The sequence below is a fragment of the Oratosquilla oratoria genome, chromosome 17 (assembly GCF_046742065.1).
Source record: "Oratosquilla oratoria isolate Oo_2021 chromosome 17, ASM4674206v1, whole genome shotgun sequence".
In the NCBI taxonomy this organism is placed as follows: Eukaryota; Metazoa; Arthropoda; class Malacostraca; order Stomatopoda; family Squillidae; genus Oratosquilla; species Oratosquilla oratoria.
In genome coordinates this window covers 23,516,600-23,541,599 of record NC_134793.1, presented here as the reverse complement: position 1 = coordinate 23,541,599, position 25,000 = coordinate 23,516,600, and the positions used below count along the sequence as shown (strand labels likewise).

At 38.0% G+C, this 25,000-nt stretch overlaps 1 protein-coding gene across 1 annotated transcript in view; it reads right to left on the bottom strand.

The window, feature by feature from the left end:
- ds (dachsous cadherin-related 1) overlaps window positions 1–25,000 on the bottom strand; it is a 448,779-nt gene that overhangs the window by 417,504 nt on the left and 6,275 nt on the right. The window contains exon 2 of the mRNA XM_076200639.1: window positions 8,216–10,787. Within this exon, the coding sequence (XP_076056754.1) occupies window positions 8,216–10,255 (2,040 nt within the window). The 5' untranslated portion in view covers window positions 10,256–10,787. The remainder of the gene's footprint in view (window positions 1–8,215; window positions 10,788–25,000) is intronic.

Below are 25,000 nucleotides of genomic sequence, written 5' to 3'. Positions count from 1 at the left end.
ACTTGGCTACCTCTCTTATAGGGGGGGAAATTTCTTGGTATATAAATGTAGAATAGAATACTATTACAGGTTATAACTCTTATTTCCAGAGTTACTACTGCTACAACTATTGCTGCTACTACTGCTGCTACTACTACTACTACTACTACTACTACTACTACTTTTACTTTTTTCTACTACTACTACTACTACTATTACTACTTCTATTACTACTACTACTACTACTACTACTACTACTACTACTACTACTACTACTACTACTACTACTACTACTATTACTACTACTACTACTACTACTATTACTACTACTATTACTACTACTACTACTAAATGACTACGTAACATCCTTACGGACCAGCGTTACGCAGCCTCCACCCAAAAACAGATATAAATAATTAGATTATGAAATAGATCAATAGATTAATAAATGAATAAGTAGATAAATAAATGAATGAATAAATAAATAGATTGATAATAATACACAAACAAATAAACAAATAATAAATAAAGATGTAGACAAACAAATCAATGAAAATTTTTTGGGTTTTTGATTTCCGCCATTTTTCCGTTTTTCCTTTTTTTTTTTTTTTGGGGGGGAGGGCATCTATGACTCCTTCGATGTAATCTTGTCTTCAAGGATAGAAACGCTGGTTATTGCCGACGAAATACTAAATATCACCATCAACAACTCCATCACATTTGGTAACATTTCAAACATCTGGTACTTGTGCCAATTCTCATATAACTGATACCAGTAAGTTTACCATCGCAATTCTCGATCTACCAGAATGGTAACTAAAATTACAAAAAAAAATTATTCTTGTTTTTTGGCTCGATGTAGTTCTGTGCTCTTCAATAAAATCTAATATTTTTCTTTACAATGCGCATTTCAAACCCTCTGATATTTTTTCTTTTCTTTTCTCTAATTTGTTGTTGTTGTTGTTATTATTATTATTATTATTATTATTACTATTATTATTATTATTATTATTATTATTATTATTATTATTATTATTATTATTATTATTATTATTATTATTATTATTATTATTATTATTATTATTATTATTATTATTATTATTATTATTGTTGTTGTTGTTGTTGTTGTTGTTGTTGTACTTCCTAACATAAGTGGACGCAAAACGTCATTTCTATGGACTTGTCTATAGAAATTCTATGTTGTTAAACATAATCTAAATATCACAAAGGCTAAAGACAATCCTAACTAAGCTAACAAATCAAATAAACAACTAAACAAGCGATAAGATAAATCAATCAACGAGTTGACAGATAAAAAATTAGATAAATAGACAAACAAGTAGATAAACACATGATTGAAGAACCATATTTTGCTTGGATATCTACCGCAACACATTTGCTAAAGAAGAAAAGAAAAAACAAAATCACAATACGTTTTCATAAACACAACACTACCGCGACACATTTGCTAAAGAAAAGAAAAACAAAATCACAATACGTTTTCATAAACACAACACTACCGCGACACATTTGCTAAAGAAAAGAAAAAACAAAATCACAATACTTTTTCATAAACACAATACTATCGCGACACATTTGCTAAAGAAAAGAAAAAACAAAATCACAATACGTTTTCATAAACACAACACTACCGCGACACATTTGCTAAAGAAAAGAAAAACAAAATCACAATACGTTTTCATAAACACAACACTACCGCGACACATTTGCTAAAGAAAAGAAAAAACAAAATCACAATACGTTTTCATAAACACGACACAACCGCTACACATTTGCTTAAGAAGAAAAGAAAAAGCAAAAACACAATACGTTTTCATAAACACAACACTACCGCGACACATTTGCTAAGGAAGAAAAGAAAAAACAAAATCACAATACTTTTTCATAAACACAACACAACTGCGACACATTTGCTAAAGAAAGAAAGAAAAAAAAACACAATACGTTTTCATAAACACAACACTACCGCGACACATTTGCTAAAGAAAGAAAAGAAAAAATAACAAAATCACAATACGTTTTCATAAACACAACACTTCCGCGACACATTTGCTAAAGAAAGAAAAGAAAAGAAAAATCATAATACGTTTTCATAAACACAACACAACCGCGACACAATTGCTAAAGAAAGAAAAAAAAAACAATACGTTTTCATTAACACAACACCACCGCGACACATTTGCTAAAGAAAGAAAAGAAGAAAAAATCACAATACGTTTTCAAAAACACAACACAACACATTTGCTAAAGAAAGAAAAAAAAAGCAATACGTTTCCATAAACACAACACCACCGCGAAACATTTGCTAAAGAAAGAAAAGTAGAAAAAAAAAAATATCACAATACGTTTTGAATAAACATAAGAAACACTTCCTCCTCTTCTAATTATTTCTTCACTCCTGTCTTCCTTATTTTAATCTCATCTTCCATCCACATTATGAGCAGCCCAACAGGTCTGCGAGTGTCTCTGCCGTTTCAATCATTCGTATTCATTATGTCTTCCTCCGCGCTACACTCGGGGCAGCTTGTCGGTCCCCAATGAAGTGGCTCACGTAATATATTTGTTGGGGCAACGAACGTCAAATAATTTCATTATGTAGCCACGGGAGTCGACCCGGGGTTGAAAGGATTTATGGATCTGACAAGATATATACATACATATATATATATATATATATATATATACTGTATATATATATATATATATACATACATACATATATATATATACATACACATATATATATATATATATATACATATATAGATATACATACATATATATATACATACATATATATATATGTATATATATATATATATATATATATATATATATATATATATATAAATATATATATGGGGGGGGGAGGCAGCGGTGGTTTAGTCAGGATGCCCGGGATCAATTTCCACACGCGGAAGCCAAATTATTATTAACTATGATATTAGAATAGTGATTTGTAATTCATGTCTGTACAATAGGCACCTTACTACCTCCCTCTGAGAGGGGTAGCTTATGACGCTAATTCAGTGTACATATACATACACACACACACACACACACACACACACACACACACACACACACACACACACACACATGTTTGTGTGTGCGTGTGTAAGGATCAAAGCGAGGTGGAAGGTGACTGTGGAAGAAGAAGAAGAGGAGTGGGAAGATGTGCGATAGAGAGGAGGAGAGGAGCTCTCTCATTACATAAGACATCTCGTACTCCATTACATTCTTTTTAGACTCAAAAACCCTGAGGGCTACACATATACAAGTATATATATATGTATGTACATATATATATATATATATATATATATATAATATATGCATTGACAGTGTGTGTGTGTGTGTGTGTGTGTGTGTGTGTGTGTGTGTGTGTGTGTGTGTGTGTGTGTGTGTGTGTGTGTGTGTGTGTGTGTGTGTGTGTGTGTGTGTGTGTGTGTACACCGACAATTGAAGCCAAATGATATTACTCCCATCATCATCCCTCCTACATATTCCCAGGAGAGAAATTGGACCGCAGAGGGAGGGGAGGAGGGAGGGGAGGAAGGAGGGAAGGGAACGAGGGAAGAGAGATAGGGAAGGGTGGGAAGGAGCGAGATAGGGGAGGAGGGAAGGGAGGGAAGGGAGGGAGAGAGCGAGAGAAGAGAGGGAGGGAAGAATGCAAGGGAAAAGAGGGAGGGAGCGAGGGAAAGGGGGGAGGGAAGGGAGGGAGGGAAGAGAGGGAGGGAGGGAGGGGAGGGAAGGGAGAATATATTGCTGGCACCGATTTCTTCTCGTTGCCCTCTTCCCCCCACCCCCTCACCCTCTCCCCTCCCCTCTCCCCTCCAGCACCACGTTCCCCTCCACCTCTTCTTTCTGGTCAAAATCGCAAAGGTCCAACAACTGACAAAACAACGAAGTATTTCCACTCATTTTAGTTGTGTTTAGTTATTGAAAATGAGTATTTCTTCTTTCACGGAAAATTCGGGCCTGTGGATATACAGCTGGAGATGAAGCCCCGCCCCTGAATCGACGTGACACAGTGTCTTAACCAATCAGAAACGTGGATGTCATTAAGCCCCGCCTTCTTTTTGGCGCTGAAAAGGTTCCTCTATCTAGATTACTGTATCTCCTTATATCTCCTCTTTACGTCAAACCGTTCAGCTCGGCAATATTCTACTCTAGTCAATATTAGATGATTTTATTAATTGATGAAGGGCATTTTGGGGATCAGGTAACGTTCCAAGATATCATTTCATTCTTAGGCTGAACAAGATAGTATAGCCTTAAACAGAAAATAAAAAAAGTATTGCTAAAAAGAAACAGGGTTATAAAAAATACAATTGTTCTGGTGTACCTAACGACTATCAAAGTTATGTGATAATACAAGATTTAAAAAGGACGATAAAAAAAGAAAGTGACAATACGAGATGAATATCGCTGATAAATCTAAAGGGAATCCCAAAGAATTCTACAGTTACATTAGAGATAGAAAGCTTATTAGGAATCACATTGGCCCACTATTGTTACCCTTTGTAATTTGAAAAACAAGACACTGTACTATAGAAGTACAGTCACGGGCCAAAGTTCTAACCCACGCTATAGTTCTATAGTTCTCACAACGTCAATATCTTTTTTTGTCGAATATGTGATATATGTTCCTATATAGTGTTTAGCTTACTGATACTTCATTTTCTTTAACAGATAAAAAAAAAAGAGTCATCAAACAAAACAAAGTTTAATTTTGTATCATGAAATACTCTTGGTGGGTAAAAAATTTTGCTAGTGACTTTACATCTCATTACAGAAAAAGAGACACCAAAGAATAAGATTTACCTTTAATCTTATAAATCACGTTCCCCTACTCACTGTCGTGAGGTACGATGATTGTATCATAGACGACCACACAGAGGACACAGAACATCTTATACTAACATAACCCAGCACTAACAATTCCCAGAAACCACATCTTCCCTAAATGAATTGTGGTCCCGGTCGGAGCCCGTTGCCGGTTACCTGAAGGCCGCGGGTCTTCTGCAAGAGAGACCAGGGGCAACGGACTGATCCCTCCTAGGGGATAGGCCGGTTCTGCACTGGATAATTGAGGCTGAAGTCAACAATTCTTGAGGACTTTGTTCATGCACTCGACATTTTTTATGATTGGTAAGAATGCTGATACTTTTTGACCTCCGCCCTCCTCATTTCTTTCCTTTGCTACTTCTTGACTGACAACCAGCGCGAATGCCCTCCTCCTCTTCCTCCTCCTCCTCTTCCTTTTCCTCCTCCTCCACCTCCTGATACTCCTACTATTCCTACTTTTCTTCTATAGAATCCGAATTCCATCCTTGTGGAATTGTGTGGTTGAAAGCAGTCAGGATCTGTCTTCCACAGACACAGTTTATCGGCCCCACTCTCGCCAATAACTGTGGTCGACAAGCATTTTATACTTTACTATCTATCTAAACCTAATACAATTTGTCATTTATCCGAAAACCGAGGTTCTGTAAGTGTGTTGATTTTGGGGATGGGAACCTGGTACCTCTTATACATAAAAGAGCTGATTTTATGAATGAGAATGATAGTTTACATCTCACCCACGCCACAATACTACTACTATTACTACAACCACTGCTACTACTATTACCATCACTCTACTACTACTATTACTACTGCTGCTACTACTATTACTTCTACTACTATAAGCCGGATACATAGAAACAGTTCATCATTAGCACAGCGTTTCCTCCTACAAAGATCTATGGATGATCTTCAAAACCATTTCCAGCTGCTGTAGGCTTATAGACTCCCCTCACCTCACCATCTCACTCCGAAGTGGGAAGTGAGAAACCCCTGGTAGGGCGAGACCTGTCACTTGCGCCGATGTTTGGGTCGCCTCCCCGCCTGGCCAGGGCTGTCGGGAACCAACGCAAGAAGCACGCAGAGGGTCCCGGGAATCGAACTCACGACCACCTGATCATGAGTTCGACACGGTATCCACTGGGCGACCGTACGGCCCTATAGATTCCCCTACCCGCAATGAAAATCGGGACAATTATCTTTATTATCATTTGTTCATTTTGCTATTACCAGAATTTATTGGAAAGCAAAAATCTGCTTCTGACCCAGGGCAGTGGACAGGATACAGGAATGACCCGTCATCCAGGAGGTGCCAAGATAAGGGGGAGGGAGGAGGGTGGAGGGGAGTGGAATATATAGGAAATGGAATGGGTGGGAGTGGTTTCTATGCCTTTTTCTTTTTGGCTACCCCCCGTGTAAGGGGGAAAAGCCTTTGGTATATGTATGTATGTAAACATCTCTATCAATAATTCTTATGGCACAGATAAGCTTGCCACACCTCGCTAAGGAAATAATCGTTTACATATTCCTTTTATCTGTTAACGAGATATCTCCCATGGTGGTAATATGTTCTAGAGGCGAGTCCATTTCAACCTTATGACTTACTATTCAGGAACCGTGGCATGGTAACTGTTTGCATGCTCCTTTTAGCTGCTATCAACACATCTCCGGTGGTGTAAATGTAGAATGATAAAGTTATGGTCATAGAAACTCTGAGTTACTATCTAGGAAGGAGCATAACATGATATACAGTACAAATTAGATGATGCAGAGGGATCATTGTCCCCGGATGAACTGTTTAATTTCCTATCTAGAAAGAGGCATGGTATGGCAAATGGTACAAAGTAGAAGATCCAAAAGGATCAGTGTGTCCATATGAACTGTATGATTTCCTATCTAGGAAGGAGCATGGCATGATACAAAGTAGAGGATGCAAAAGGATCAGTGTGTCCATATGAACTCTTTAATTTCCTATCTAGAAGGCATGACATGGTAAATGGTAAGCAGAAGATGCAAAAGAATCAGTGTGTCTATATGAACAGTATAATGTCCTACCTAGGAAGAGGCATAGCATGGTACAAAGTAGATACGAAAGGTATGTGTCCATATGAACTGTATACTCGTAATTTCCTATCTAGGATGAAACATGGTATGGTAAATGGTACAAAATAGATGCAGAAAGATCAATGTGTCCATATGAACTGTATAATTTTCTATCTAGGAAGAGCATGGCACGGTACAAAATAGAAGATCCAAAAGGATTGATGTGTCCATATAATCTGCATAATCTTTAATCTAGGAAGAAGCATAGCATAGTAGAAAGAAGCATGGGTGGTAAACGGTACAAAAGTAGAAGATACGAAAGGATCGATTAGCCCAAATGAACTGTATGATTTCCTATCTAGGGAGGAGCATGGCATGGTAAACGGTACAAAAGTAGAAGATGCAAAAGGATCAGTGTGTCCATATGAACTGTATAATTTCCTATCTAGGAAAACGCATAGCATGGTACAAAGTAGAAGATGCAAAAGGTTCAGTGTGTCCATAAGAAATGTATAATTTCCTATCCAGGAAGACGCATGGCATGGTACAAAGTAGAAGATGCAAAAGGATCAGTGTGTCCATATGAACTGTATAATTTCCTATCTAGGAAAACGCATAGCATGGTACAAAGTAGAAGATGCAAAAGGTTCAGTGTGTCCATAAGAAATGTATAATTTCCTATCTAGGAAAACGCATGGTACGGTACAAAGTAGAAGATGCAAAAGGTTCAGTGTGTCCATATGAACTGTATAATTTCCTATCTAGGAAAACGCATAGCATGGTACAAAGTAGAAGGTGCAAAAGGTTCAGTGTGTCCATATGAACTGTATAATTTCCTATCCAGGAAGACGCATGGCATGGTACAAAGTAGAAGATGCAAAAGGTTCAGTGTGTCCATAAGAAATGTATAATTTCCTATCTAGGAAAACGCATGGTATGGTACAAAGTAGAAGATGCAAAAGGTTCAGTGTGTCCATATGAATTGTATAATTTCCTATCTAGGAAAACGCATGGTATGGTACAAAGTGGAAGATGCAAAAGGTTCAGTGTGTCCATAAGAAATGTATAATTTCCTATCCAGGAAGACGCATGGCATGGTACAAAGTAGAAGATGCAAAAGGTTCAGTGTGTCCATAAGAAATGTATAATTTCCTGTCTAGGAAGAAGTATGGCATGGTGCAAAGTAGAAGATGCAAAAGGTTCAGTGTGTCCATATGAAATGTATAATTTCCTGTCTAAGAAGAAGCATGGCATGGTAAATGGTACAAAGTAGATGCAGCACGATCATTCCCGAAACAGAGATGAACCGAGAACTGACTCTTACCTTTAATATGCAGTTCCCTATGGCTTGGGCCTCCTGCACGGAGACGTTGTAGAAACTTTGATCGAAGATCGGCTCGTTGTCGTTGACGTCACGAATGGTGACCTTGACCGTGGCCGAGGAGGAGAGGGGTGGTGACCCCGAGTCGGTCGCGATGACGGTAATCTGAGGCTCCGGGTCCGTTTCGCAATCCACGTGAGTCCGCGTGGTGATCAGTCCTGTCCGTGAGTCTATCTGAAACCAGTCCGAATGCGTTTCCGGGGTTTCACGGATCGAGTACGTTATTACCGAATTATTGCCTTCGTCTCGATCCAGGGCCGATAGCTGGAACACCGAGGTCCCCGGATCGGCCACCTCCAGGACGTTAGCCTGGTAAACAGTCTGATCGAACTCTGGAGCATTGTCGTTCATATCCGTGACTTGGAGGTCGAACTCACGGGAGGCGTGCAAAGGAGGGTTGCCTTGGTCGGTGGCGATCACCACAAGCGTGTAATTGGGTTTCAGTTCCCTGTCCAGAGGTCGAGAAACGATCATGAGATAGATAATGTTGTCTTGGGTGGTGAGGCCGAAGTGTCCCTCACCACCCTTTAGTGTCACGTTGACGTTGGCATACTCCTCCTTCGAATCGGGGTCGTTGACGGAAATCCTCGCCACGAACTTCCCAGGCTGCGCGTCCTCCGAGATCTTAGGAGTGGCGTCGTCGGAGAGGAAGATGAGGTTGATGGTTGGCTGGTTGTCGTTGACATCGATAACCCGGATGGACACGAAGGCGGTGGTCTCCAGGGGTTGGTCGCCGTTGTCCCTCGCGACCACCACCAGTTCGTGGACGTCCTTAGCTTCGAAGTCCAAAGGACGGTTCAGAGAGATCACGCCGGTCTTCGAGTCGATGAGGAACATGTTCTCCCTGTCGCTCTGGCGGCGGTTGATCGAGTAAGTGATCTTCCCGTTGTCGCCAGCGTCGGTATCGGTGGCAAATACCTGCAACACCGAGGTACCAATCGTGGCGTTCTCTGGGACAGTAGCGAAGTAGCGGCTTTGGTTGAAAATGGGTTGATTGTCGTTGACATCCTGGATGGTGATGTTGACTGTCATGGACCCCTTGAGGGGAGGCGAGCCACCATCCCAGGCCTCAATGAGCAAGGAGTAAAAGGCCGTCGTCTCGCGATCCAGGAATCCATTGATCTGCAAGTCCAGATACAGAACTCCGTCTCGTTCTCGGTGAGACGAGAGGCGGAAGGCGTTGTTGACATTCCCAGAAACGATGTCATATCTCTGGGTGTTGAAGATGCCCAGGTCGCGGTCTTTGGCCGCCGCCAGAGTGCGTTTGATGTCCCTTGGCGTACTCTCGGGGAACTCGATGTTCAGGACGGGAGAAGGAAATGTCGGAGCGTTGTCGTTCTCGTCCTTGACCTTGATCAAGACGCGGATGTGTTCTCCCTTCTGCGGTATGGCCACGAAGGTGTAGGACGAGCGAAACTCCCGGTCCAGCAAAACCCGAGTCTTGATCTCGCCCGTGTCCTGTTCTATCCGGAGGTCCGAGTCGACAGCGTTGCCTGGCACAGGTATGATAATGTACGGCGGCTGCTTGGGGGGCTGCTGACCCGGATTGCTTTCCCCAATGAAACCAATGTTGGTATTGATCGGAACGCTTTCCGAAACCTCGAACACACGCTCATATTCGCCTTTGACGGGGGACACGACGGCACTGGAAAGCGTAAGAAGTAGCACCATAAGGGCCATAGTCCTATGTGGGGCTTGTTCCACTGTCCTCCCCTTCATTCTTACAACTCTAGATGGCGACGGATGGTCTAAACACTGTCTGCAACTTCCCCTGGGCACGCCGAGGCACTCCGGGGTACTACCGATGCCACCTCTCCCACCAAACGACGACGACGTGGCCGAAGCCGGCGCCGCACAGCGCCCTCCGGAAGGAGACGGGGAAGGGGACGGGGGCCCCGTCATTTGGGTCGGGTGGCAGGGGGCGCGGAGAACCCACACCCACACCCCCTCCCCCTTGACAATAGGGCACTCCTCACACCCCATGATCACCGCGGATCATCACTCCGGCCTTTTTCCCCTTCGCGCGCGTGGCGGCGACGACTTGATCGATCCACAACACTTTTTTTTTTTATAATGAACAAAACGGTCCAGTTCGACTGACTATGACTAACTTGGCACTTTTATTTTTGCGGAAGAGGGGAGGGAGGGAGGGGGATTTTTAAGAAGAATTGCTTCGCAATCACTTGTCACCAGGAGATATGGTAGTCAATCAATCACTCGAATAGGACACGGAGACATGACAATGCTGCTTCAGCATCACGGTTAGGGATATCGGTACCAGACCGCTGGGGACAAACATCACAATCCTACAACATGGCAATGGGGACGGGTTCCCGCCACATTGGAACATTCGCTCAAATACTCATAATTTGGCATCTTTACGAGGTGTTCATCTTCAGCCCGCAGGTTTATTCTCTTGGTTGCTGGGTCTTCTTGGTGATCTACGGAAGACCCTCACTGATGTCTTGGGCTTGTCCTGGTCTGTCTGTCTCGGGTCTGTAGACCAGCTCGGTACCTGCGGAAGAATGTAGAACTGTAATCCAAATTGCTTCTAACTGAGAATCTAACAAATTCTAAATAAAAACAATACCAATAAATGTACTCCTATGTACAATTGTCCCCGATGGTATGTACCATGGTGGCTGGTGTCTTCTGTGAGGCAGGTCGTATCTTTGGATCGTAAATCTACGACATGCCTGAGTCCTTTACGATCTCGTTGGATCAAAGGAAATAAAACTGTTACACTTTGGCTGAAGATACGAGCCACTGTGGTACCTATAAGTGGAGCCAACTGTATACGAACACAAATACACCATAATTAAGATTTCTGATCATGTATCGTGTTTGTGAGCGGGGACATAAAGCAACGAGACCACAAAAGATGCATAGCAGTTGGAAAGAAATCTCTGATAACGTGTTTAAACTGAACAAAACCAATAACAACAACAATAATAACAACAACAACAACACCTACTACTACTACTACTACAAAAGCAACACACACACCTAAAAGAAACACCTTCAGGCATAATTTCAAAAAATATCAAATCACATGAATTGCTGGTACAGTGATTAGCGTCAGATACTGCCACATCGAGGTACAGAGTTCGCGTCCAGCCCATGACGTGAAAAATTGTCATTGAATACTGCAAGTCGTTACTGTTTTCCATTAGGCAATGAGACGGGTGTGTGTGCAAGGTGAAAACACACACACACACACACACCTTTACTCATAGATCGGGCAATATATGAGCTCTGAGCTCTCATCTGGAAGGGTCATATCTGTCGATCACGAGTCCAGTGGATGATACACCGGTGGTCAAACTAGGGGTCAAACTTTGCCAATTGTCCAATTGCCCAAAAACCCGGTCAGCACATCAATCAGTCTCGGAAACATCAACGGAAAATCACGAAAAACACTTGTTAAGTGCTTCGAAAACTCGGGTTTTTCATATTGAAAAACCCGTGATTCACTACGGTCTTGGATCACATGTTGGACTCATGACCGACAGTTCTTAACCTCCCGGATGAGAGCTCAGAGCTCACATATGGCCCGATCTATAGGTAATGCTGTGTGTGCGTGTGCGTGTGTGCGTGTGTGTGTGTGTGTGTGTGTGTGTGTATGTGTGTGTGTGTGTGTTTGTAATAATAATAATAATAATCAACGGTTTATTGGGTATAGCAGCATTACTGCTGAAAATATACATCCTATAAGAATTATAATATAAAACTATGATAGTGAAAAAATGTTGTTACAAGTATCTAAAAAACTAGACAAAAACAGTAAGTTGAGTAATAGGTTTGTAGTAAAAGAATGTTAATTCTTGTTGATTAAGTCCACAAATGTCGGTATGGAGCTCTTATTATACCGGTCGGTACGTGCTTTGATCGGCTTGATGGTATTATGGTGCCGCACCTGCAGCCGTGGTCGTGGTACCTGTGGAGGTAGCAGGTTCCGGTGCCGAGGATGTTTAACCAGGATGACCGCAAACAACCTCAGACTCTGAAGATAGCGGTCAGCAAGGGTGGGAAGTCCTAGTGTGGTGTGTGTGTGTGTGTGTGTGTGTGTGTGTGTGTGTGTGTGTGTGTGTGTGTGTGTGTGTGTGTGTGTGTGTGTGTGTGTGTGTATGTGTGTGTGCATACGTGCGTGTGTATAGACTGTATATTCCTAATATTTCTCAAGAGTCCTTCGGACCTTCTTATTCGCGGGTTCGAATCCCGCAATTCTCTCCGATTCCGACCAAGGGCAAAGGTGGCGGCTTCGGCCACAGCTACTCAGCGCCTCCTGGTGTATGGCTGTGAAACGAAAATTGACAGGAAATATTTTTCACAGTATTTTCTATTCCTTCTACTTTTTTTCAGTCGTTGCATTTGTTATCTTAATCTTTTTTTTGTGTGTGTATTCATGACGTATGTTCGAATCCTTTTCACAATTTATTTTTTAGTATTTTCATTTCACAATTCTTGGTTCCCATCTTTCTCGCCTACTCGAATGTATCCTTTGTTCCTTTATAAATCTAATAGTTTTATTCGCTTACATATAAGTTATCTCAACTAAATCGAATATTTTTGCTATTCCGACTTTTAACACTTGTTATAGAGGTTATTTATTGTGTGGTAATATTAATTCAACTTAGGTACTGATTCGCCTTTTTTTTTTTTTCTAATGCACCCCCTCCACGGTTCGATCTGGCCTCAAGGGCGCCGGACAGATCCGGTCGGACGAATTGAAAGCTTGTACATACACGATCCAACCTAGTCAAATCCGACTAGATCTGTCTGATGGCCTCAAGATCAGATCGTTCCGTGGATGGGGTCATAAGGATTTTTCTATACGATTAACTGGGATTCTCCTATGAGTATAGCTATCACTCATCAATTATCGTGAAGAATACTCAAAACTCTCTTCACCTTTTTTGTAATCTGTACTTTCAATTACATAAGATTACATTACATTAACATTACATTAACATTACATACATTTATTTTTCGGTTTGTTCCAAATGTAATTGAAGACATGAGATTATCCAAAAAAGGACAGAAGCGCTGGGAAAGTGGGACATTACCGTCTTTACCGGGCCAGGCGGGGAGGCGACCCAAACATAGGCCTAAATCAACGGCTTGTCGCAAGTGACGGGGTTTCTCACATCCCACATCTGTGAGTGGGGTGGTCGGAGGTGTATCTGATCCTCTTCAGCTCGCGTCTTTGTTGACATTGACGTCGAGGAGATAGTTTCTGGAGTATTTGGTTAAATGGTAATGATATACTTATATAACATTGCTAATTTACTTTTTATTTGTTCATTAGCCAGATATGTTTTTATTTAAATGACGGAATACCATGACACTGTGATTTTACTTATTATTTATCTATATAATTATTTCTTCATTACTTATTTATTTGTTTATTTATTTATTTATTTTAATTCACTTCTCTTTCTCTATTACCGACCAGCTCGGTAACTCAGAGGATAACGTGTCTAACTCGTGAGCAAGGGGTCGTCAGTTCGATTCCCGGGATCCACTGGGTGCTTCCTGTACTGGTTTCCGAAAGTCCAAGCCAGGCGGGGAGGCAACCCAAACATCGGCCCAAAAAACTCGGCGGCTTGCCACAAGTTATAAAGCTTACCCTACTAGGGGTTTCTCACTTACCACTTCGTGGGATCGGAATGGTGAGTTTTTATTTTATTTTATTTTATTTTATTTTTGTCTAATACTGTGGCCTTAATATGACTTTGTAGCCTTATTTTCTTTGTAATGTTATGTATTATGAAGCGTGTATTATATCGATTACTATTGCTTTCATTTATTTTATTTATATATTAACTTACTTATATTTTTTCTATTTTATTTATTCATGTATTCTTTTTATTTGTGTATCTATCTATTAATTCATTTATTCTCATTTTGGTCTTATCTATTCACTTTTCTATTTCATTACATTTGTTTTGTTTTAGCTTCTTTCATGTCTTTATATTTCATTATTTTTATAATGTTTTATTTTATTTATTCATTCTTAATTTTTTTTCTTCAAATTATCTCGTATTTTTATTCATATATTTATTTCTTCATTCATCCACTATCATTATTGTAATTTTTACTATTTTTATTATTTTTTAAGGAAATCCTGAACAATGGCGAGCTTCTACTACGATTGACTGAAGCCGATGACGTCGTCCAAAATGTGCCTCTTCCGAGGAGGAGGAGGAGGAGGAGGAAGAGGAAGAGGAGAAGGAGGAGGAAGGGGAGGAAGAGAAAGAGGAGAAAGTGGTGGAGGAGGAGATGGAGGATGAGTAGGAGGAGAAGAGGGAAGAGGAGGAGGAGAAGGAGGAGGAAAAGAAAGAGGAGGAAGAGGTGGAAAAGAGAAAGAGGAGGAAGAGGGTGACGAGGAGGAAGAGGACGAGGACGAGGAGGAGGAGTAGTAGTAGTAGAAGAAGGAGGAGGAGGAGGAGGAGGAGTAGGGAGACTTTGGATTTGGCGCGGGCAAGCAGGCAGGCAAGCAGGCAAGCAAGCAAGCAAGCAAGCGACGCGAGCTGCCGGCCGAAGCTACTCATTCGCTCGCTACTGTGTGTGTGTTTGTGCGTGCGTGCGTGCGTGCATGTGTGTGCCTGTGTGCGCGTATGTGTGCGAGCGTGTGTGTGTGTATGCGTGTGTGCGTATGTGTATTTTTAAGCGTGTGTGTGTGTGTGTGTGTGTGTGTGTGTGTGTGTGTGTGTGTGTGTGTGTGTGTGTGTGTGTGTGTGTGTGTGTGTGTGTGTGTGTGTGTGTGTGTGTGTGTGTGTGTGTATGCGTGTGTGCGTGTGTGTATTTGTAAGCGTGTGTGTGCGTGCGTGCGTGTGTGTGTGTGTTCAATCTTATCCTAACAATGCCAATGTTGCCACAACAATGTCATTTTTCTCCCAAACCCGCGAGATAATAAAAATATTGTGTGTCGGACGGCAGGAGGCGCTCAGTGGCCGGCAACAGAAGCAACCAACCACCTTTGCCCAGCTGTAGAACACTTGGATATATTCTACGAAAAAATAATAAATAGACAATAAATAATCAACAATAAATAGCAGATAGTAAAAAATAAATAATAAATAATAATGAATAGTGACTTATTGTTGGTAAATGATACAAAATAATAAGCAACAGATGATAAATATTAAATGATAAATTATGAATAATAAATGACAAATAATGAATAATAATAATGAATAATAAATAAGTAAATAATAAACGATAGATAACAAACACAAAAAAATAATAATAAAAGAATATAAGACAAAATGAAAACTAACAGAGGTAAAGAAAAAAAATAATGAAAGCAAATTTCTCATGACTTAATACATTCAGTCACTCTATCCTTCCACTGGGAGGCTATGGAAATCTCTTCCTCCGACCAACTCTCTCAATCAGGTCGGGACAGCGATCCTAGTTGGTATATTCTTCATCTCTCTCTCTTTTTTTTTTTTAAAGAGCACTCAACAGGTTTCTTTATCATTAACCTATTATTTGCTCATATATTTACTTGTTTAATTGTGTATTTCTCTATCTGTTCTTTTATTTACCAATTCATTTCATCAACTTGTTTATCTATAGCTTTGATTATCCATTAACGTATTAACTAAAATGTTTACCTAATTGATATCTAGCTAATAATTTATCTATTTATTATTTGTTTCCCCTTTTTTGCCGGCCCCTTGAAAAACATTTAGACAAAAAATTCATAGCTTGGGGAACAATTCTCTGTGCTAAATCTGAACTGCACACTTACTATACCTGACCTAAATACATCAACATCTAAGCCAGTTCCATAAAGACAGAAACGCTGGCGAGCCAAAGTCAATAATAACAATTCAATTCAAGATATTCTAGAAACTAGCGAACGAAACCTAGACAGCGATATAAGTTATCTAATTATTATTTAGCTATTTATTTATCTAAAGTCAATAATAACAATAATTCAAGATATTCTACAAACTAGCGGAGAAAACCTAAACAGCGATATGAGTTATTTATCTAATTATTTGTCTAATTATTACCTAGCTATTCATTTATCTAGAGCCAATAATAACAATTCAATTCAAAATATTCTAGAAACTAGCGAAGAAATCCGGGACAGTGATACGAGTTATTTATCTAATTATTTATCTGATTATTATCTAGCTATTTATTTATCTAGTCAATAATAACAATTAAATTCCAGATATTCTAGAATCTAGCGAGGAAAACTTAGACAGCGATATGAATTATTTATCTATTTACTGATAAATTTATCCAATCATTCATTTCATTTATCTATTTAATTATTCATTTATCTATTTACCAGTTTCCGTTTCGTCGTAATTCCTTTTTGAAGTTTCGTCAAAACTGAGTTCGTTGTGATATCTAGGATGAATTTATCCAGATTAAGTTTGATTAAATAGAAAAAATAAAATCATAAGACAATTCTAGAATTAAGAAGGAAATGGGCAAGAAGTGGTTGTTTAAGAAAAGGTTAACTTTATGGATGGGGATGATAGATGGTCATGGACATGGAACTGCCTAGTATGAGCCTTATGGTCTCTTGCAGTCTTCTTCATTCTTACGTTCTTAAGATTACAATACTCATTCTATACATCTCTATTCTTTGAATAAATTCCATTTCCATCTATACATTTCTATTCTTTGAATAAATTGTATTCTCTAACCACGCCACGACCTGGCTAACAACTACAACGCTGGATTCAAATGTTTGCTCATTCATAATATTGTATGAAATCCTAATGAGAGGGTCATTACTACCTACTGTGTGTGGTTGCCATGCTTGTTGACTCCTTTGTCATCACGGTCTTTTTCAGACTTCTTTACGACTTTCTTCTGAGACATACAATCTCTTATACCACGTGCGTATGCTTAAGACGAGTGTGCGTGTGTGTGTGTGTGTGTGTGTGTGTGTGTGTGTGTGTGTGTGTGTGTGTGTGTGTGTGTGTGTGTGTGTGTGTGTGTGTGTGTGTGTAAGTAGGTACGTAGGTAGGTGGAGAGGTAGGTAGGTTAGATATATATATATATATATATATATATATATATATATATATATATATATATATATATATATTTATATATATATATATATATATATATATATATATATATATATATATATATATACATATGAGACTTATTGACCCACAGATAGTTTTACAAATGTGTTACTACAGTATACCTTACTAATATATACATATGTATGTAGGTATAAATATATTTATACATTTGTCTGTCTTACTGAAATGAACTCTTATTTGGAAGTATAGCAAAGAATTTTTTTGTTCAGTTTTACTTAAGAACATAAAGTGTTCTTTAGGTACTCCCTCTTAGAAAAAAATCGCATTTCTCCAACCAATTCTTATTTCACGATTAAAAATTTCTTCATTATTTTCTTCTTCGTACATATTTCTGCAAGAATATTATTCAAATGCATATTATAACGCCTCTGTCTAGATCTATCAAGTTGTTAATAATAGTGTCACACTTAGATAAACCAAAGACTTCCACTTCCGATTTTACTTGTATTTTTAAGAAATTCAAATATTCCTTCAAATCTCAAACTAGGACTGAGAAAATATATGACAGCGGCAACAAAAGCCAACACGAGGCTGTGTAAGCCACAACAGACCTTATGCCATTTGGAAATACGGTCGATATTTGCGATGACGTCATATCGTCTATTTTCATATTCAACCATACGACAGTGACACAAAACATATGAAAATAGACGAATTAAAATGCAAACAGAACCCGATTTCAGAGATCAGGAGAGGTTTTTTTCAAGAAGCAGATTTGTGCACAAGGTGACGGCACACTTGGCTAGCATGCTATTCATTTTTGCTATTTGGTTTGAGCAGAAACGACTTCGGTTACAATTTGCTAGACTTCCGTAAGAACATCTCAAGAATGTGTCTAACATTCGTATTCTAGACTTAACTTCTCTTAGTTTGCTATTCAGCTTTTCAAGAATGATATGACATTTAGAAATCTGAAAAACAAACAAAAGATCGTAACCAAAGTCGTTTCTACTCAAACGAGGTAGCAAAAGCAAGTAGCATGCTAGCGAGAAATGCTTAGTGTGCCACCAGCATAAGGTGCGATAGACGAAATGTAGATTCTGGATATTGTGAACTTTGTGATGGATGACGAAGTGGGTGACTCAAGGCACGAAATATCTTCGAGAGGTCAGGTCACAAAGTCATCCGTGGGTGACCCAATCCGCAAAGGATGACGAATCTCATAAGAAATACTGATGATGATAATACAAGTGATAATAATGATAATAATAATGATGATAATAATAATAATAATAATAATAATAATAATAATAATAATAATAATAATAATAATAATAATAATAATAATAATAATAATAATAATGATAATAATAATAATAATAATAATGATAATAATAATAATAATAATGATAATAACAATAATAATAATAATAGTAATAATAATAATGATATTAATGATAATTATAATGATAATTATAATAATAAAAACAATAACTATAATACTAATATTAATAACAATAACAATAATGATAATGATAATTATAATAATAATAATAATAATAATAATAATAATAATAATAATTAATAATAATAATGATATCAATATTAATGATAATGATAATAATAATAATAATTATAATTACAATAATTATGATAATGATAATAATGACAATAATAATAATAATAGCAATAATAATAATAATAATAATAATAATAATAATAGCAATAATAATAATAATAATAATAATAATAATAATAATAATAATAATAATAATAATAACAACAACAATAACAATAATAATGATAATGATAATAGTAATAACGATAATAATGATGATAATGATAATGATAATAATGATAATAATAATAATGATAACAATAACAATGGTAATGATAATGATAATAATTACAATAGTAATAACAATAACAGTAATAATAGTAATAATAATAATAATAATAACAATAACAATAATAATAATAATAATAATAATAATAATAATAATAATAATAATAATAATAATAATAATAATAATAATAATAATAATAATAATAGTATTAATGATAAAATAATAATAATAATAATTATGATAATTATAATAATAATAATAATAATAATAATAATTATAATAATAGTAATCATAATAATAATAATAATGATAATAATAATAATAATAATAATAATAGCAATAATAATAATAACAACAATAATAATAATAATAATAATAATAATAATAATAATAATAATAATAATAATAATAATAATAATAATAATAATAATAATAATAATAATAATAATAATAATGCTGATGATGATAATAATAATGAAAATGGTAATAACAATATTGAATAAATAAATCAAATAAATAAATAAACATATAAGACGTAGATAAGATCAACCAAAATCACGTTCATACGAATAATACTATATTCTCACAAATTCAGACATTACCCGCACTGTGCGGTGGATAGGTACGACAACCTTCATTGCTGTTTAGGAAATTTAAATTTATATCATCTCCTTCTGACGTCACCCGTTAACCTTAGCGGATTCAGAATGCTCAATGACCAACATTTACCAGCGCTTCCATCCTTGGTGCTAAGTGGAAGAATAGAAGAACATAGGAAAACTGAGAGAACATACAAGACACTTTTATTTTAAGAATGGCAACGAAGAAAAAAATCGTGGAGATTAAACCTAGACTGTGGCAAGGAAATTTGTGTGTGTGTGTGTGTGTGTGTGTGTGTGTGTGTGTGTGTGTGTGTGTGTGTGTGTGTGTGTGTGTGTGTGTGTGTGTGTGTGTGTGTGTGTGTGTGTGTGTGTGTGTGTGTGTGTGTGTGTGTGTGTGTGTGTGTGTGTGTGTGTGTGTGTGTGTGTGTGTGTGTGTGTGTGTGTGTGTCTGTGTGCATGCGCTCCGTGTATATCTGAAAACTAGGGTCAGTTTGAGAAGTAAGACAGCTTACGCAAGACTATCTCATCCTCATATATCAGACAGACAGACAGATAGACAGACAGTCGTCCCGCCAAAGTCACGAACTCGGAACGAGGAGAGCAAGGAAGGCTCGTCCATGAGGCGGATCATGAACGAGTCTTTGCGAGCTGAAGACGGCGTAGTTATCAAACTCTATCTGGCGTTGGTTACACCCACCCTTGACTATGCGGTACAGTTTTGGTCTCCGTCCTATAGAATGGATATTAATTCACTGGAATCGGTACAGAGGAGAATGACCAAGATGGTACATGGGATCAGAAATTTACTTTACATAGATAGACGCACCATTCACAATCTCTGGAAAGACGTAGAGAGCGGGGTGATCAAGGGTTTTAACAAGGATGATGCAGACAAGGTCATCCTATTAAGACAGCAGGGCAGGACTCGCAGTGATGGATTTAGATTGGACAAATTTAGGTCTAAGAAGGAAATAGGCAAGAATTGTTTTACCAAAAGAGTAGTTAACGAATGAAATTGACTTAGTAACCACGTAGTTAGTGAGTGCTGAAATAATTGGTTGTTTTAAAAGAAGGTTAGATGACTTTATGGATAGGAATGACAGGTGGTAATGGATATGGAACTACCTAGCGTAGGACTTATGGTCTCTTGCAACCTCCCCCATTTTTATGTTCTTATGGATGCACGTGGAGCCTTTGTTTAAAATGCTGAGCTCGTTTCAGGGTCGTGTCAATTGGGTGCCAAATACCAGTACCACAACACCAGGAAACCGGTGACAGAAGAGGATGAACATAAGATCCTTTAGTAGTTGACGTGATAACCGAGATTGGAAAGGACAACAGAAACCTCTGGCTGCTTTATTCCAAGTCGATCTTCTACGCTTAGCTGGTTATGACGTCAAGTCGCTTCAGAAACTCCATAACTCGACCTCAAACAAATGCGTGGTTATGACCAATAGGTAACGGTCAGTGAAGGCGCCGATGACGTACATTTCATAGGCTGGGAAATGGGTTTGTTAGGGAATCGGTTGGTTGAGGTCCTTGAGTTGGCCACCAGCCTCTGATCATCGGAACATCAAGTGAAGATCATTGTCCAATCATATGTAACAGCAGGACGCTTGTTGGACAGATTATTATCTACGTTAAGACATGCCAACGATCATACAGAAACTACAGATCAATGAAAGGAACCAAAACGTATACATATAATGAAGCTATAGAAGACGAAATACATTCACGGCGAGAAACCATAGGACAAGAATAAAAAAAATAATAAATAAATAAAAATAAAATAAAAAAATAAAGGAGAAGGAAGAAGTGATGAGGGAGGCGCTGAGTACCTGCGGCCGAAGCCGCCACCTTTGTCCTTGTTATGCCCTTTAAGGACTACTGGAACAGGTAACAACCACCGCTGGGAATCAGAGAGGAGTGCGGGATTCGAACCCACACCAAAAGACGTTTTGGTTCTAAACAAAGTAGGATGCTAAATAATAACAGATATAGAAATAGATATATATTTGAGGCGATAGATACTTACATGGATAAATAAAGGAATAAATACATAAATATTTCAATAAACGAATGATTAAAAGAGTAACCATATAGATAAATAGATGAATAAATAATTAAATGAACATATAAGTAACAGAAAAATAAAAAAGCTACACATACACACACACACACACATATACCGCTATATATATATATATATATATATATATATATATATATATATATATATATATATATATATATACTATATATATATTATATATATTATATATATATATATATATACATACATATATACATTATATCATCGCAAACCTAGAATATGAAGACGTTTTAAAAAAGGATAATCAAGTCTAGTTTTATTCGTAGCCATTCTCCAGCAAGGAAAAAAATCATAGGTAGGCCTAATTACCTCTGACGCTGTCCCTTCCCTAACTACGGAATTGAACTCGATCTGAACTCTACTTAACCAAACGGCTAGTTAAACCCAATTCTTTTTTTTAAGAGTTTGATCGATATTTCTACCTCAGGGAAAAAAAATCAACAGTATCTCATAAATCATATATGATTTATTGTCGTTGTGGTCGAAATCAGTGACCTAAGACACTTGCTGTACTTAGCACAGTCCACTACATTAGCCTGAGCTCTCAGTCTTATTAACAAAAGAATTTCTGTAACCTGTAACGGGACACTATATAGAATTTCAATCTTATGCTATCTCGGAATAGGAACTATTTTTGGTTGTCACGGTGTCTGGTCTTCAATGGGAGGCCCCAGAATTCTTTAAGAATGCGGGCGCGTTGTTGGGGAATACAACACCTACAGTAGAATATACAATAACTCCACATTTATCAAAGGGGGACAAGGAGTACAATACTATATGCGTTTGGTTATGGAGTGGCCCCAAAAATGTTGTGCCCCCAGAAATGTTGTTTAAGAATACAGTTCCATTGTTGGACAATACAACACCTACAGTAGGATATACAGTAGTTTCGGACTCATTAGATAGAGCGGGAAATTAATTAGAATACAAAAAAAAAAAAAAAATGTGTCCTCAAAAATGTAAAGAATACAGTTCCATTGTTGGACAATACAACACCTACAGAGTGGGGAATTCAATAGAAAAAAGTGTCCCCAAAAAGGTTGTTTAAGAATACAGTTCCATTATTGGACAATGCAACACCTCCAGTAGGATATACACTAGTTTCGGGCTTATGAGACAGAGCGAGGAATGCAACATAATACAAAAAAAAAAAAAAAAAAAAATTAGTCCCCAAAAATTTTGTTTAAGAATAAAATTCCATTGTTGGACAATACACCACCTCCAGTAGGATATATACTAGTTTCGGGCTCATTAGACAGAGCGGGGAATGCAACAGAATAGAAAAAAAATTAAGAATACAGTTCCATTATTGGACAATACAACACCTACAGTAGGATATACACTAGTTTCGGGCTCATTAGAAAGAGTGGGGAATGCAACAGAATACAATAAGTTGAGGCAAGACGAAATAGAAGATCGACTTCGGGTCTGTGGTTTTAGGTTACGGCCAAGCACCGAACTCTCCCTGTGGACGCTCTTATTTTCTAAATTCGGTTCCTCTGAAAGGACCTCAACCCCCACCACCACCCCCACCCCCTCCCTCCAGCCCATTCTTAGCACAGGATGATGCTCAGAGATCGGCTCTCCTAGTACAAAAGGTTGCGTTTTAGATAGATTCTTTTGACCTTGCTAGAAAAAAAATTACAATACCTTTTTTTGGTACAGGATGATCATCACCTGTTTCGTTGTTTACATAAACATATCACTGGCTATCCATGTAATTAGGGCAATGGTGACAGGTTTAGCCGCAGATAAGCGGTTCCTGGGGGTAAATTCCTTTGTTAATCTAATCAAAATTGAACAGATGACATTTCGAAAAAAAAAATCTGAATACAAAACTAGATCGAAATGAGGGAATAGCATCGGCCATTCTGCGACATTTACATCAAATTCCAGCTTCACTTAATCCTCTTGCGGCTCGACAGGGCCAGACTGCTTGCTCGCACGGATAGAAGCGCTGGTAACATGCAACTCAAAACAACAACAACAAAACCAAATTTACTTAATCCTCGTCACAATATTTTCGATTAATATCCAAGACAAGTCAGCAACAATCATGAAGAATTATGTTTTGTGTCATGATTATCTGAAAGGAACATTTATGTGTGAAGATGTCAACTCACGTTGCCCGATGAGTTTATCAAGTCTAAAGCAAAACCACGTGATGAAGATTTAAGGCTTAGGACAAAACCTCTTGTGAAAGGGGTTGAATAGTAATATTAAAGAAAATAATTTCTGAAATTGAGAAGTAAATAAATAAAATTTCTAAATCGGGTCCATAGAAGACAACACCTAACACACACAAGCACTACAAACACACACACGCACACACACACACATACACACACACACACATACACACACACACACATATATATATATATATATATATATATATATATACACACACACACAAGGTAGGTATTGGAAAGTAAGAGACAGGACCCCACGAGCTTTGCTACTTTCCTGTATGATATAATTAGGTAAACACATACATACACACAAACACAGACACACACACACACACACACACACACACACACACACACACACACAGCTGATATTTGTCTCATATTCCTGTTTTCAGCTTTTCTGCCCCAGGATTTTGTTTTTTGATCTTTCCCATGATCACAAACAATCACTGTTCTACGCACATGCGCAATTTTCACAAAACCAAGTATCATCTCAGAGCGTTAACAGTTGAACAGCACAATATGTGACCTAACCAAAGATTAAATCTGATTTGTACGTTCTACTGAGTACGAGCTATTTATTCACCAGTAGAAAACACGTGAAAATTATTATGACTTTAGGGTCCCCATCCACGGTACGATCTGGTCTTGAGGCCGCTAGACAGATCTGGTCGGATCAGATCAGATTGGATCGCGTATGTTGGTCGGATAAACCAAAATCACCACACAGACGATCCAATCTGATCGGAGCCGGCGGGGTTGAGACGAGATCGGACCGTGCATGAAGACACACGTATTGCATCTGGGGTACAGGTGTAACTGGGAAATTACACATTTTGCATCTGGGATACAGGTGTAGCTGGGAAATTAATGGACCGAGTCTACGAATTAAATTACAAAATGGTTACACCTATTGCATCTGGGGTACAGGTGTAACTGGGAAAT